Genomic DNA, 13,294 nt, shown 5'->3' with positions numbered 1-13,294 from the left:
TTTTAACAAACCAACTATTAAAAATTTATTTATTAATTATATATACAGTATTCTGTTTCCCTGTATGATATAGGCCAGAAGAAGGCACCAGGTCTCATTACAGATAGTAGTGAATCACCATGTGTTTGCTGGGAATTGAACTCAGGACCTCTGGAAAAATCAGTGAGTACTTTTAACCTCTGAGCCATATCTCCAGCCCCCTTGAGGAATTTTCTTTTTTAAGGTGCTAATGAGAGTATGAGGTATATTTCAGCAGTTTTGAGATTATTAAGGACGGACACACACACACACACACACGCACACACACACACACACACAAAGTAATCGCAAGAAACGGGAATCTCGGAGACCAGACAGTTTCCAAAGCACACCTCAGCTGGGTCCTTGGTCAGCAGTCAGCTACTGTATGCCCCTGAGGTCACTTCCTCAAGCCCTCTGTGCCTCACAGTGGCAGCTTCTGATTGCAGACCACAGCTGCAGGACACAGAGATTTGGTTTCCTCTAAGCCCTTTGCCCACAGAAGCAGTACTCTGGAAGGAAGCCGCTCTGCTGCCAACCATATCAGCGAACTTCCCGCTTACTCAGTAATCAAAACAATCCCAAGGTCCTACACATTTTAGGGGCCCAAAGGATGGCTTAGCACTTAAATCAGGGCAGTAGCTGCACTTACAGAGGGTCAGTTCCTAGCACCCATTTCAGAGGCTGACAACTGCCTGTAACTCAAGTTCCAGGGAATCTGACACCCTATTCTGGCTTCCTCGGGCAACACATATGCCCTCCGATGTTGTCTTAGAGTTTCTATTGATGTGAAAAGACACCACGACCACAGCAACTCTTATGAAGGAAAACATTTAATTGAGATGGCTTGCTTACAGTTTCAGAGGTTCAGTCCATTATCATCACAACAGGGAGCATGGCGGTATGTAGGCAGATGTGGTGCTGGCTACGTCTTGATCAGAAGACAAGAGGAAGTCGACTGAGACACTGGGTGGTCTCTTGAGCATAGGAAACCTCAAAGCCCACCCCAACAGCGACACACTTCCTCCAACAAGGCCAGACCCACTCCAACAGAGCCACACAATAGTGCCACTCCCTATTAGATTATGGGGGGTAATTACATTCAAACCACCACAAGTGTTCAGAGAGGACTCAAGAGGATGTGGTGGGTAGTGTTGACTGTCAAGGGGATGGGGTTTAGAACGATGCTGGAGTCAAACAAACCTCTGGGTATTACTGTGAAACTGCTTCCAGACGGGGTAAGCTGAGGTGGGAAGACCCGCCCACACTAACTATGGGTGCAACGTCCCATGGATTGTCATCCTGGACTGCATAAAAAGAAGAAAGCGAGTTGAATGCCAGCATTTCCCACTCTCTGCTTCTCAGCTGCAGGTGCAATGTGACTGGATGTCTCTTGTCACTATGTATTCCCGCCACGATGGCCTGTACTTGGGGATGCGGCAATTTGCCATAGCAGTGTGAGAGAAAAAGCATGCAGACACATATACGCATTCTTAAGTGAGTAGTATATGTTGCATGAATTTCCATTAAAAAATTTTTTTTTTTTTTTTGGTTTTTCGAGACAGGGTTTCTCTGTGGCTTTGGAGCCTGTCCTGGAACTAGCTCTGTAGACCAGGCTGGTCTCGAACTCACAGAGATTCGCCTGCCTCTGCCTCCCGAGTGCTGGGATTAAAGGCGTGCGCCACCATCGCCTGGCTAAAAAATTTTTAATTTATTTTTTAATCTTTCTTATGTAGGAGCCTTGAGAGCCCACAGATTCTCCCATCCTTTCCAGGAGGCAATGTTAATAGGATCTTATATCAGAGGTTCTCTTGTGGGTCACCACAGCTTCTCTGTTCAAAATATCAAGGGTGTGTGTGTGTGTGTGTGTGTCTTAGTGGTAAAGGTGCTTGCTGCCAGTCAATCCTGATGAACGAAGCTCCATCCCTGACACCACATGGTGGAACATGAGAGAACAAACTATGGACTTCCACAATTTTCCTCTGACCTCTATACTTGGACTTGGGGCAAGAATGTTCAATACCTACTCCCCCTCCCATACACACATAATTAATAAATAAGTAGGAGGGGAAAAAACCAGTGGTCATGTCCTCCATGGAGGACAGAGCGCCCCCTACAGCCTAGTAGATACACAATATAAAAATTCCCTGGGGAAGGTGGGTTGCAATCAAATCCTCCTCACATCTGCATCCTTCTGGAGGCCCATGCATTTTCTGACAGCTTCCGTGCTTTGGAGGCTGCCCTAACTGCAAAGCCGGCCATCACTGGTCCACCTTTGCTTACTCTTCTCAGTCTGGTCTTCTTGATCCCGCTTTCCATTTCTCTCTTTCAAGGCCCATGGGATGACCTGGAAGCCACCCAGGAAATAGCCATATTCTGAGGCTCTCTCTCTAATTAGCAACCTGAATTCCATTTTGTCTTGTTAAGCCACACTGTCCGTAGGAGGACTTGTTCCGTCTGAGAAAAGCAGCCGCCATTTTTCAGGAGCTCAGTTGTTGCTACTTGGCAAGAGGCTTGCAGACTGTTGATAGTTTCTCATAGGGGCGAGGGTTGTCTTTTAAGCCTCTCAACCAAGATCCAGCCACTTCTTCAAGTCATTTGTATGCAATTCTGGACTTACTTGCTGGCACTCAGGCTGGAAGGTTTATTGAAGAGAGGTTCCAATGTGGACATTTATGGGGGGATGGGGAGGTCATCATCGTGCTGCGTGCAGAACTTTGAGTCTGGCTCCTTTGGGGGTCATCCACATTCTGCAGATAAGTACAACACATTCATTGATTTACCCGGGGCTGAACTTTGGTGGCATTTAAAAAGCTTTTAAAACAACAACAAGCCGGGCGATGGTGGCGCACGCCTTTAATCCCAGCACTCGGGAGGCAGAGACAGGCGGATCTCTGTGAGTTCGAGACCAGCCTGGTCTACAAGAGCTAGCTCCAGGACAGGCTCCAAAGCCACAGAGAAACCCTGTCTCGAAAAACCAAAAAAAAAAAAAAAAAAAAAAAAAAAAAAAAAAAAAAAAAAAAAAAAAACAACAACAAAAGATAATGCAGGGAAGAAATCGCGCTCGTTTTAAGAAATTCAAGAAAAAAAAGCAAGGCCTTATCACTGGAAATTGCGAAATGGGGCTAAAAGTCCTTCAAGTGAAAGGAGAAGCCGCAAAAACAATTTAAACCGCGGTGTCGAACGCACAGCCCAGCAGGCGGAGGGGGAGGGTTCGCAATTACCTGGGTCCTTGGACCGCCCAGTTTCGGATCAGCCAATCAGAGGGCGAGAGGCACGGCCTGGCTTGCGATTGGTCGAGTGGCTCAGGCTAATTGCGCAAGCGCCCTGGGTTCGCGGCACTCGGGACAGCGCGTGAGTCCTCGTCCTCATTGTCGCCATGCCCGCCGACATCAGCCAGTGGTCCGGGCCGCTGAGCCTGCAGGAGGTGGACGAGCGTCCCCAGCATGCGCTGCGGGTCGCCTACGCCGGGGTGGAGGTGGACGAGCTGGGCAAAGTGCTGACGCCCACCCAGGTACGCGCAGGCCTGGGGAGGGGGAGGCCCGGGAGCAGCGGGACGGAGCAGGCCTCGCACCCGGGGCCTCCGGGCTCAACCTCTGTATCCCCAACTATGCGACAGGAGTCCCACCCGGTAGCCGGAGGCGCCTTATGTAACCTCTGTTAACAGTCCAGAACTTGGAGCCACCCCACCCCAGAGAGCGGCCTGCACTGTGCAGGGCTCCAGGGCCAGCGCCTTCCCATTGCCTGTTTTGCTGTTGGGGGTGGAGGTGGGATGCTGAAGCCCAGCAGCGGCTCCAAGCTCAGAGAAAGTAGCTTTAACCCTTCCCTTTGTGTATTTAGAGCCCAGGGTTCGGGATGGTGACTTGGAAGTTTCCATTTGGAGGCCTGGCCGGTCTCCATTGTCCCAAACTTTGTACGTGTCCTTGGGAGCTGTCGTTTTCTGAGCTCTTGAACTTGTTCAGTGAAGGCAGATTACACATCAGCTGGCTACTGTATTCAAAGACATGGTGGCTCAGGACCCCAATAACGTGGAGGAGGACCTAGTGGCACGGTTAATAGCGTGGAGATAGTGTTGCTAAGGCTGGTGTGTGTTCGTGCGTGCGTGTCGAGAAAGAGGGGGGGATCTCACTGGTGTAGCTCTGGCTGGCCTGGAATGGAACTCACTACTTAACCAAGCTGTCCTCGAACTCACTATGTGACCAAGCTATCCTCGAACTCACAGGAGATCCGCCTGATTCTGCCTCCCAAGTGCTGGGCATTAAAAGCATGCGCCACATCAGGTTTTTTTTTTTCTGGATTTTTAAGATTTGTTTCATTTTTATTTATGTACATGTGAATGAGAGCAGGGAGTTGTGGAGGCCGGAAGAGGCATCAGGTCCCCTGAAGCTGGAGTTGCTGGCTGTTGAGGACCATCCTCCCCACCCCCCATGGGTGTTGGGAGTGTGGTCCTTTGCAAGAGTTCTTAATGACTGAACTGTCTCGTCCAGCCCCAAGGTCCAGGCTTTTAGTCGAGGTCATACCCAGGAACTTCCATTACTCTGTTGTTGCACCCCCGCCCCCACGTGGGTGCTGGGAATGTCTGTCCTTTGCAAGAGTTCTTGATGTCTCTCCAGCCCCAAGATTCGGGCTTTTAGTAGAGGCTATACTTGGGAACTTCCAATAGATTAAAATACATCTATTTTAATATGTATCCTTAGTAAAAGAAGTCAGTAAAAACTAGTCCTCATGGTTTACCTTTTAGGGGTATAAGGCTGTAAATACTGAGCTTGAGAGCATTTTTGAGTTTTTAACCTCAAACTGGTTCCTTCCTACAGGTTCAGAATAGGCCCAGCAGCATTTCGTGGGATGGCCTTGACCCAGGGAAACTCTACACCCTGGTCCTCACCGACCCAGATGCTCCCAGCAGGAAGGACCCCAAATTCAGGCAAGTTGAGGAAAAGATGGTGAGAGGCAGTCATCCAGGTGTGACGTGTTTGGCAGAAGTCCCTTGTTAGGCAGGAACACATAGACCGGCTGGGATTACAGCATGGTTTGTAGTGCTGGTTAGGAAGCCCACCTGAGCCAGATCGCCAGCTTCCTAGATGGCTTCTCTTGGCGTCCAGCTCTCTTGCTCGTATATGCTTTCCGACTGTATCACCTGCCTTCGCGGTTCAGCGTGGAGCAGGTGCTTGGTGCATACCTGTCTCCAGGCGCTCAGAGTCCCTCGTTCTCTCTCTCCAGGGAGTGGCACCATTTTCTGGTGGTCAACATGAAGGGCAATGACATCAGCAGCGGCAAGGTCCTCTCCGATTACGTGGGCTCTGGCCCTCCCAGTGGCACAGGTCAGTCAAGGCTGCTTCAGGGGAAGGGTGTGAGAGGAGGCAGGGGATGGGGACTCTGTCAGGCTGCCACTGGCCCAGTTTATTTCCAAGCCTCTTCCTGAGGGAGACACAAGTCTGCTCGCTTTCCCCTTTGGGCCAGTCCTTTCCAGTGCTGGCTCCAGTCTGTGGGCTTGTGGGGTTCTGATTGGGTGTGCCCTCTGTGGAGCTACTGTTGGACTCCAGAGAGCTGCATCAGAATGTGATTTTTTGGTGGTCCTGAAAAACTGAAGCCAGGGCCCTCCGACACTTTAGGCAAGCTCTCTGTCACTGGGCTGTCAAATGCCTCCAACAGGCAGGGGCACAGAGAGCAGGCAGTGCTGTGGAAGCTCGGAGTGGGGTTCAGCGGGCCGGATATGGGCAAAGTTGAGCCCCTCTGGTCTCTGTCTAAGCTCTGCTTTGTCTGATCTTGGGAGTTTCTGATTCTATAAACAGGAAGTGATCACTGTTTTCACATAAATGCCCAAAGACTTCTTTATAACTCCCTTTCTTCTGCAAATGTGGTTGGGTACCTTGAAAAGGCTTGGAAGACTGTAGCGAGCCACATTGATGACACTCATGCATACACATGCACACACACTGTAGTGACCCACATTGATGACAACCATGCACACACACTGTAGTGACCCACATTGATGACACCCATGCACGCACACTGTAGTGACCCACATTGATGACACTCATGCACGCACACTGTAGTGACCCACATTGGACACACACTTGTGTGTTTACACAGACAGTGTGAGTCAGTGAGATTCATCTCCAACATTGAAGTTCCCTAACTCGCACAAACACCCCTGGAGCTGGTGGGAGACACGGTTACTGCCTGTCGCCTGTTACACGGTGTTCCCATTCGCTGGAACGAGGCCACGGTGATGATGGCTGATGGCGTGGCAGAGTGCGAACGTTTGTGCATTGTTCTGCCCTCAGCACTGACTGGAATAATGAGTACCCAGTAAGGACAAGGACCACTGCTCATGGCTCACAGTGTGGCCGCCGGCCCAGCAGCCTCCAGGTGGCTTAAAGGCCTCCCGCGTGTTCCTAACAGAGAGTAAAGAAACGGATTTCCTGGGGACTCTTAAGGTTCTCCAGGGCACCAACAAAAGCAGGTGATTTAATTATAGACGGGAGACGCTGGGAGTAAAGCGAGTCTCTCGGGTAGGAGCTGTGCTCTGTTTTAAAGACTAGAAACCCCAGCAGCTCTGGGAGAAGGGGGAGGTTTGAAGTTTAGCTTGCAGAATAGACTGATGGATCGTGAAGTTTCGGGCAGTGGAATTGAGGCACACACATCTGGACACTCCAGGAAGATGGGATCTCTTCCTGTCACCCCAGTGTTCTTAGAGGTGGCCTTGTTCCTATGGCTCCCAGGATTTTCTGCCGTCTGCCTCCATGAGTTGTTTTGGTCACCACACTTCTCATGGGCAGAGCATGCGGGACAAGTGGCCTTGATGTGAGAGTCATTCTGTTTCTGGTTTCCAGTTCATTTCCTTTCGTTAATTAGTATTCCCTGTGCCCGCGTGCCTCGTGGCTCAGCCTTCCTCTTGCTGGGCACTTGGGCTGTGGCCAGGATGTGGGTGCTGTGAGCAGAGCCTCTGTGTGCCTTCTGGCTGTTCTTGGCCGGGCTCCATCACTCTTAGGTCGACATCCTAGGTCTACGAGTTGCCTGGAGTTCTCCAAAGTGGATGTTCTACACTCTGATCAGTTTGTGTAAATTTCTTGTGAGTCTGTGAAGTCCTTGCAGACCCTGGCAGGTCATTGATGCTTTTGTGACAGGTGGCATACTGTGGCTTCTTTGTCCAGTAATCTGGATGATGGCCACTTCTGTTGTTATCATCCTCATACACATAAATAGCTTTTCAAAAAGTGATTGAAACCATAGGATTTTGACACAGTTTCCTGCAGCCCATGCCAGCCTTGAGCTTTCGTTGTACTTGGGGATGGCCCTGAACCCAAATCCTGATCAAGTGGCCACTGTTCCACTCTGTTTATTTTGTGCTGTGTAGAGAACCAAGCTGGGGATGTGTGTATGTTAGGCAAGAGCATTCCCAACTGCAGTGCATCCCCACCCCAAACTTACTGTCTGGATGATGCTTGCCTCTCCTGCAGGCCTCCACCGCTACGTCTGGCTGGTGTACGAACAGGACAAGCCACTGAACTGTGACGAACCCATCCTCAGCAACAGGTCAGGAGATCATCGCGGGAAGTTCAAGGTGGCGGCCTTCCGCAAGAAGTATCACCTGGGAGCCCCGGTGGCGGGCACATGTTACCAGGCAGAGTGGGATGACTACGTGCCCAAGCTGTATGAGCAGCTCTCTGGGAAATAGAGGAGCCGTGGAGGCCAGCGGTCCTGGGGACCCCCACAGTATTATCAAGTTGTGCAAAGCATGCTGTTTCTCCTCCTTCCTTTCTACCCCCTCGCAGGGAGTCCTGAGCTGTGCTAGGATAGAGGTGTAGGGTGACTTCCCACTGCCCATCCTTAGGATTCTAATAATCGTATCCAGGTTTATGTTTGCTTGAATTTAGTCTCCATCTAGGGGTGTTTGGTGTTCTGATGGAGTGCTTGTGTTGTTAAAGATTTGCAACTCTGGAAAGTAAAGACACTCTGCCCCATGTGAGGGTGAGGGCTAGTGTTGTCTGTACATGGTTTGACAGGGACTCGCCCAGAACTAGGCATGGTAGCATCTTCTGAGATGTGTTTTTGAAGTTCTGTCCCCAACTGGGACAACACAAGGCTTCCATCTCAGCTGGGGCAGGCGGCTGCACAGGTGCTGGCGTCCTGTAGCTCTAAGGCACAGGGCTACTGTGCTGAGGCAAGGCCCCAGAGAGAGGGCTAAGCCTTGCTTCTCAGTAGTATGAGCAAACGTTCCTGGAGTTGCTAGGTGTGTTAATCTTGTCTGTACATAATCAAATAAAAATAAAGGCATTGAATTCAGGCATCCAGGTATTTTCTTCACTGTGTCTGGGTTTCGTGCATGGGCGGAGGAGCCCTCTGAGGCAAGCAGCGGTGCCATCTGGCCACAGGGAGTTTCTGCCACCTCCTCCCTTATAATGGGCAGTGGGAGCAATGCTTATGGAGGAGGGCGAGTCAGGAGTGGTGGCACACACCTTTTGTCCTAGCACTTGGGAGGCAGAGGTAGGGAGAGCTCTGAGTTCTAGGCCGGCCTGGTCTCCATAATGAGATCTTGTCTTAACAAAAAAACCAAACTCCCAGGCTTCAGGCAGGCCTGGGAATGGTGGATCAGACCTGTATCCCCAGTATTTGGGAGGCTGAGGCAGGAGGACTGTGTGAGTTTGGAGACAGCTTGGGCCACATAAAAAAAGGTCACAGAGGTGACCTAGCAGGTAAAGGCCGAGCCCAGGACCCAGAGGCGGAAGGAGAAAACTGACCGCAGCCAGTTGCAATCTGACTTCAATACATGCACGTTGGCACCGCGGACACCCAAACACAAATATGTATAATTTTAAAACGTACTGAAAGAGAAATCAGCTGGCTTGCTTGAGGCCTAGAAGCACCTTTGCTTTGGACCAGTTCTTCAAGGTCGAATACCCTTACTGCTTTTGTACCCTTGTGACAGACTTGATCAGCAAGAGGTTTGTTTTGGCTTTTACTTGGGTCTGTCACAGCAGGAGAAGCGTAGCCAGGTGGCTTGGGCTGAGGTGGTGGCACTGTCTGGTAAAGGGATTCACATTCTAGCAGAGCCAAGAGCATGAGGTGGAACCAGCTGGGCTGGAACTCTCACTTCCTCCAGCCAGAAGCCAACTCTGAAAAGTTCACAGCCCTTCCAAAACAGAATCGTGGGAGACCCTGGTCAAATTCTGAACAGCCCATTGCTTCCTTAGGTGCCAGGGATGTGCTCTATGGCCCCTCTCCACTGCCCACATTGTCCATGAGCCTTCCTCTTTGCCGTGGTAAAAGGCTGTCAGTGTTGCCGATCCCCCCCCCCCCCCATGGGTCATCCACAGAGGGGTCAGGGCCAGGCAGAGGAGACTCCCAGTGTCAGAGGTTCTGTCACTGAATTGGGCTCATGGGGAAGGGTCTGAAGTTAGATCCTTGCTATTGTACGGTGAGAAAGCCTTATAGCATACCTCAGGCGGGCCTTGAACTCACAATCCTCTGTCTGGAATTACAGGCCTAGCCCACCTCCTAGTTCTTCCTTTGACAAATGTTGACAACATGGCCTGTTGGCTTCTGGGTGGATAAGATAGGTAGATTTTTGTGGAAAATGTATATTTAAAGTTGATAAACGTTATAAAAATGGATGATGGGGGGGGGGGCTCGAGAAATGGCTCAGAGGTTAAGAGCACCAACTGCTTCTCTAGAGGTCCTGAGTTCAATTCCCAGTAACCTCATGGTGGCTCATAACCATCTGTAATGAGATCTGGTTTCTTCTGGCCTGCACCACACATACAGACAGAATGCTGTATACATAATTAATAAATCTTAAAAAAATGAATGATAGGGTTGGGGCGGAGCTCAGTGGTAGAATAGAAATGCACTTTGAATGTACATGTGTACACCCCTGGTTTGATCCCAGCACTGAAAAACACACTACACACACTCCCAACAGAGTGTGGAAAGAAAGTGCCTTCCATCTCAGCAGGGTGTCTTGATGGTAATCCCTGGCGTAGGCTCTCTTCCAGAAGAAACAAAATATACCTTATCTTTCTATCCTTAAAAGTCTTGGCATGTACACTGGTAAACACTGTTAGGTACTTATGTAACAAAATGTTTTGTTGTTTTGTTTTTGAGACAGGCTTTCTCTAACAGCCCTGGCTGTCCTGAAACTTGCTCTGTAGACCATGATGGCCTTGATCTCACAGAGATCTGCCTGCCTGTGCTTCCCACGGTGTGTGCCACCAGACCCTGCTCAAAATTTTTTAAAAAATATTTTCAGTCTTTGTGTGTGTGATGGAGGAAGGTCATTGGTTAATTATAATAAAGAAACTGCTTGGCTGGCCCTCATAGGTTAAAACAGGTGGGAGGAGAAAACAGAACAGAATGCTGGGAGGAAGAGGAAGTGAGGTAAGATGCCTCAGACAGAGACGCCATGCTTCCAGCTCTCGGGCAGACAGACGCGATTCAGCTCCGACCCAGGATGGACGTAGGCTAGAATCTTCCCGGTAAGACCGGTGCTTACAGATTATTAGAGATGGGTTGATCGGGATATCAGAATTAGCCAGTAAGGGCTAGAGCTAAAGGGCCAAGCAGTGTTTAAATGAATACAATTTGTGTGTTGTTATTTCAGGGCATAAGCTAGCCAGGCAGCCGGGATGCTGGGGACGCAGCCCTGCCGCTCCTATTACTACATGTGTGTGTGTGTGTGTGTGTGTGTGTGTGTGTGTGTGTGTGTGTGTGTGTGTATGCAGGTGCCTGTGGAGTCCAGAAGAGGGCGTCAGGTCCTAGAGCTGGAGTTGCAGGTGGTTGTGCCCCACCTAATCTTGGTGTTGGGAACTGGACTCAGGTCCTCTGCAAGAGCAGGGTGCACTCCTAACCAGTGAGCCTTCTCTCCAGCCTTTTCTTTAAAATAATAAATTTTTTATTCATCCATTTGTCCATCTATCATCTACTGGGTAGATGCACACACGTGTGTACTACAGCACGTGAAGATCAGAGTACAATTTGTGGGAGGTGATTCTTCCTACTCTGTGGGTCCTGGGATCAAACTCCGACCGTCAGGGCTGGTGGCAAGTACCTTTATCCGCTAAGGCATCTCACCAACCCCAGACACATATTTTTCCAAACACACTAGTTTATGCAGTGGTTCTCCAGGTGTGTAGCTCACATTGTGACCAGATACTTCATATTACAGATGTTCACACCACTGTATGATTTTGTTTGTGTGGTTTCATTTATTCCCGTTCATTTGCTGTTGTAAATAGTGCTTTGGCAAACACCCTTCGTATGTGTAGAAAGTGCTTTGGCAAGTTAGGGGGGAATTCCTAATATTGCAACAATTGTTTCCACAGGCCTGCATCTTTTCAGTTCTGATATATGCAGAATGCACCCAGGAAGACAGTAGTGGTGTGTGAGTTTCTTCTCCACTTTCGGGACAGTTTTACTGAACTTCAAACATTTTGACTTGGTATTTATGTATATTTAAAATCATGTACTAGTTTTTCCTCTTACATGATTTTTCATGTGATTTTCTATCACCAATTGCAAGATGCTTTGTTCTTTAAAGAGTGGTAATCAGGGTGAGGTCGTCCTCTGCTTCCTTGTCTAAATGTGTGGACATGGGCCAGCAGTATGGCTTAGTAGGTGAAGTCACCGCCACCAAATCTGACTTGGTGGGCACCCACACTGTGGGAGGAAAGAACAGACTCTCCACGGTTGTCCTCCGATCCCCATGTGTGACCTGTGCACACGTGAGCATGCAACATACACAAAATAAGATGCAACAAACAGGGCTGCAGAGATGGCTCAGCGCAAGAGCATTGCTGCTCTTCCAGAGGTCCTGGGTTCGGTTCCCAGCAACCACAGGGCAGCTCACGATCCGATGCCCTCTTCTGGTCTGCAGGCATACATGCACGTAAGCACCTGTATACATAAAAAAAAATCTTTAAAAAAATGTAATAAATTATTAAACTGGACCTGATGGACATGCACGAACAAAGTCTAGAGGTTCCCTGATTACAGCCATCCCAAAGAGTGTAATATAAGGGCTTGGAGTGACACAGGAGTACTAGTGACAGCAGATTGGGGTGCAGTCCACCATGGCGGGGGCGGGGGTGTATGGCAGCAGGAGCTTGAAGCAGTTGTTTCGTGACATCTGCTGGCAGGAAGCTGAGAAAGATGAACGCTGGTGCTCGGCTCACTTCCTCCTTTCTGCTCACTTCAGGACCCCAGCCTGTGGCAGGGTGACACCCACAATTGCTGTGGATCTTAGTTAATCTAGATGATCTGTCACAGGCGTGCCCAGAGGCTGGTCTCTTCTCTGGATGATTCCAGGTCCTGTGGTAATATCAGCCATCACAACAGGTGCCTCAGCGTGCGGCCAGGCTCGCAGTCCAGGATTACTTGAAATTTTATCCAGTTATTGTGTGTGTCTGTGTGAGTTTGCACATGCACGCATAACGTGTGGGTGTGGTCAGTGGACGACTTGGCGGAGTTGGTTCTCTCCTACCTGTTCAGGTATTGAACTCATCACCAGGTTTGCAGAGCAAGCTCTTTGTTGCTGAGCCAACCGTCTTGCTTGCCCACAGCCGGCCCGCCCACAGCCGGCCCGCCCACAGCCAGCCGGCCCAGTCGTATTTCTAAGGGTGGAATCTGGGACGTGCCTATCACTCTGACCTTATGTAGAAGGGAACACGTGCCACGTCAACCAACGTGGAATTTCTTAATTCACCTCTAGTAAACAGAGGTCATCTATCAAAAGCCGGGCTAATATCTCGTCAGTGTTTATGCCCAGCTGCATGTGGTTGAAGCCCGTCTTGATACCGGTGCAAAGTCAGGCAGCCTTGCTGTTGATTGGAAATTCCTGCGTGACTTACAGATCGAGCCCACAGGGTCTGGGAGCCTTTTGTAAACGGATTCCCGCAAGCCTCTTGACTCCTGCTCTCACTCACTCTGCTCCTACTTTGAGAGAGTGTCTCATAGTCCCTCGACCTTGCTGGGCACTTCCAGATCTGGCCCTTCACACACTCATTTTTCTGCTCTCTCTGCTGACACTGATGACCCTTACAGTAACTGAGTGGGCTAGGTATTCCCATGGCGCTGTGGCTGTGTCTCTATCTTTCCATTGCCAGTTAAAGATGTGTGCACTTATAGCCTTCCTTCCTTCCTTCCTTCCTTCCTTCCTTCCTTCCTTCCTTCCTTCCTTCCTTCCTGCCTGCCTTCCTTCCTTCCTTTCTTCCTTCTTGCCTTCCTTCCTTCCTTCCTGCCTGCCTGCCTTCCTTCCTTCCTTCCTTCCTTCCTTCCT

At 49.8% G+C, this 13,294-nt stretch overlaps 1 protein-coding gene across 1 annotated transcript; it reads left to right on the top strand.

Moving 5' to 3' along the window:
- Positions 1–3,340: 3,340 nt before the first annotated feature.
- Positions 3,341–8,311, top strand: Pebp1 (phosphatidylethanolamine binding protein 1). Its single transcript, XM_005344330.2, has 4 exons — positions 3,341–3,532; positions 4,833–4,942; positions 5,239–5,339; positions 7,482–8,311. Exons 1-4 carry the CDS (start codon positions 3,398–3,400, stop codon positions 7,697–7,699), a joined length of 564 nt encoding a protein of 187 aa, XP_005344387.1. The 5' UTR covers positions 3,341–3,397; the 3' UTR covers positions 7,700–8,311.
- The last annotated feature ends 4,983 nt before the right edge of the window (positions 8,312–13,294 follow it).

Source organism: Microtus ochrogaster, chromosome 2 (genome assembly GCF_000317375.1).
Source record: "Microtus ochrogaster isolate Prairie Vole_2 chromosome 2, MicOch1.0, whole genome shotgun sequence".
Taxonomy (NCBI): Eukaryota; Metazoa; Chordata; class Mammalia; order Rodentia; family Cricetidae; genus Microtus; species Microtus ochrogaster.
The sequence above is the reverse complement of the archived record's forward strand: the minus strand, read 5'-3'. Positions and strand labels throughout refer to the sequence as shown.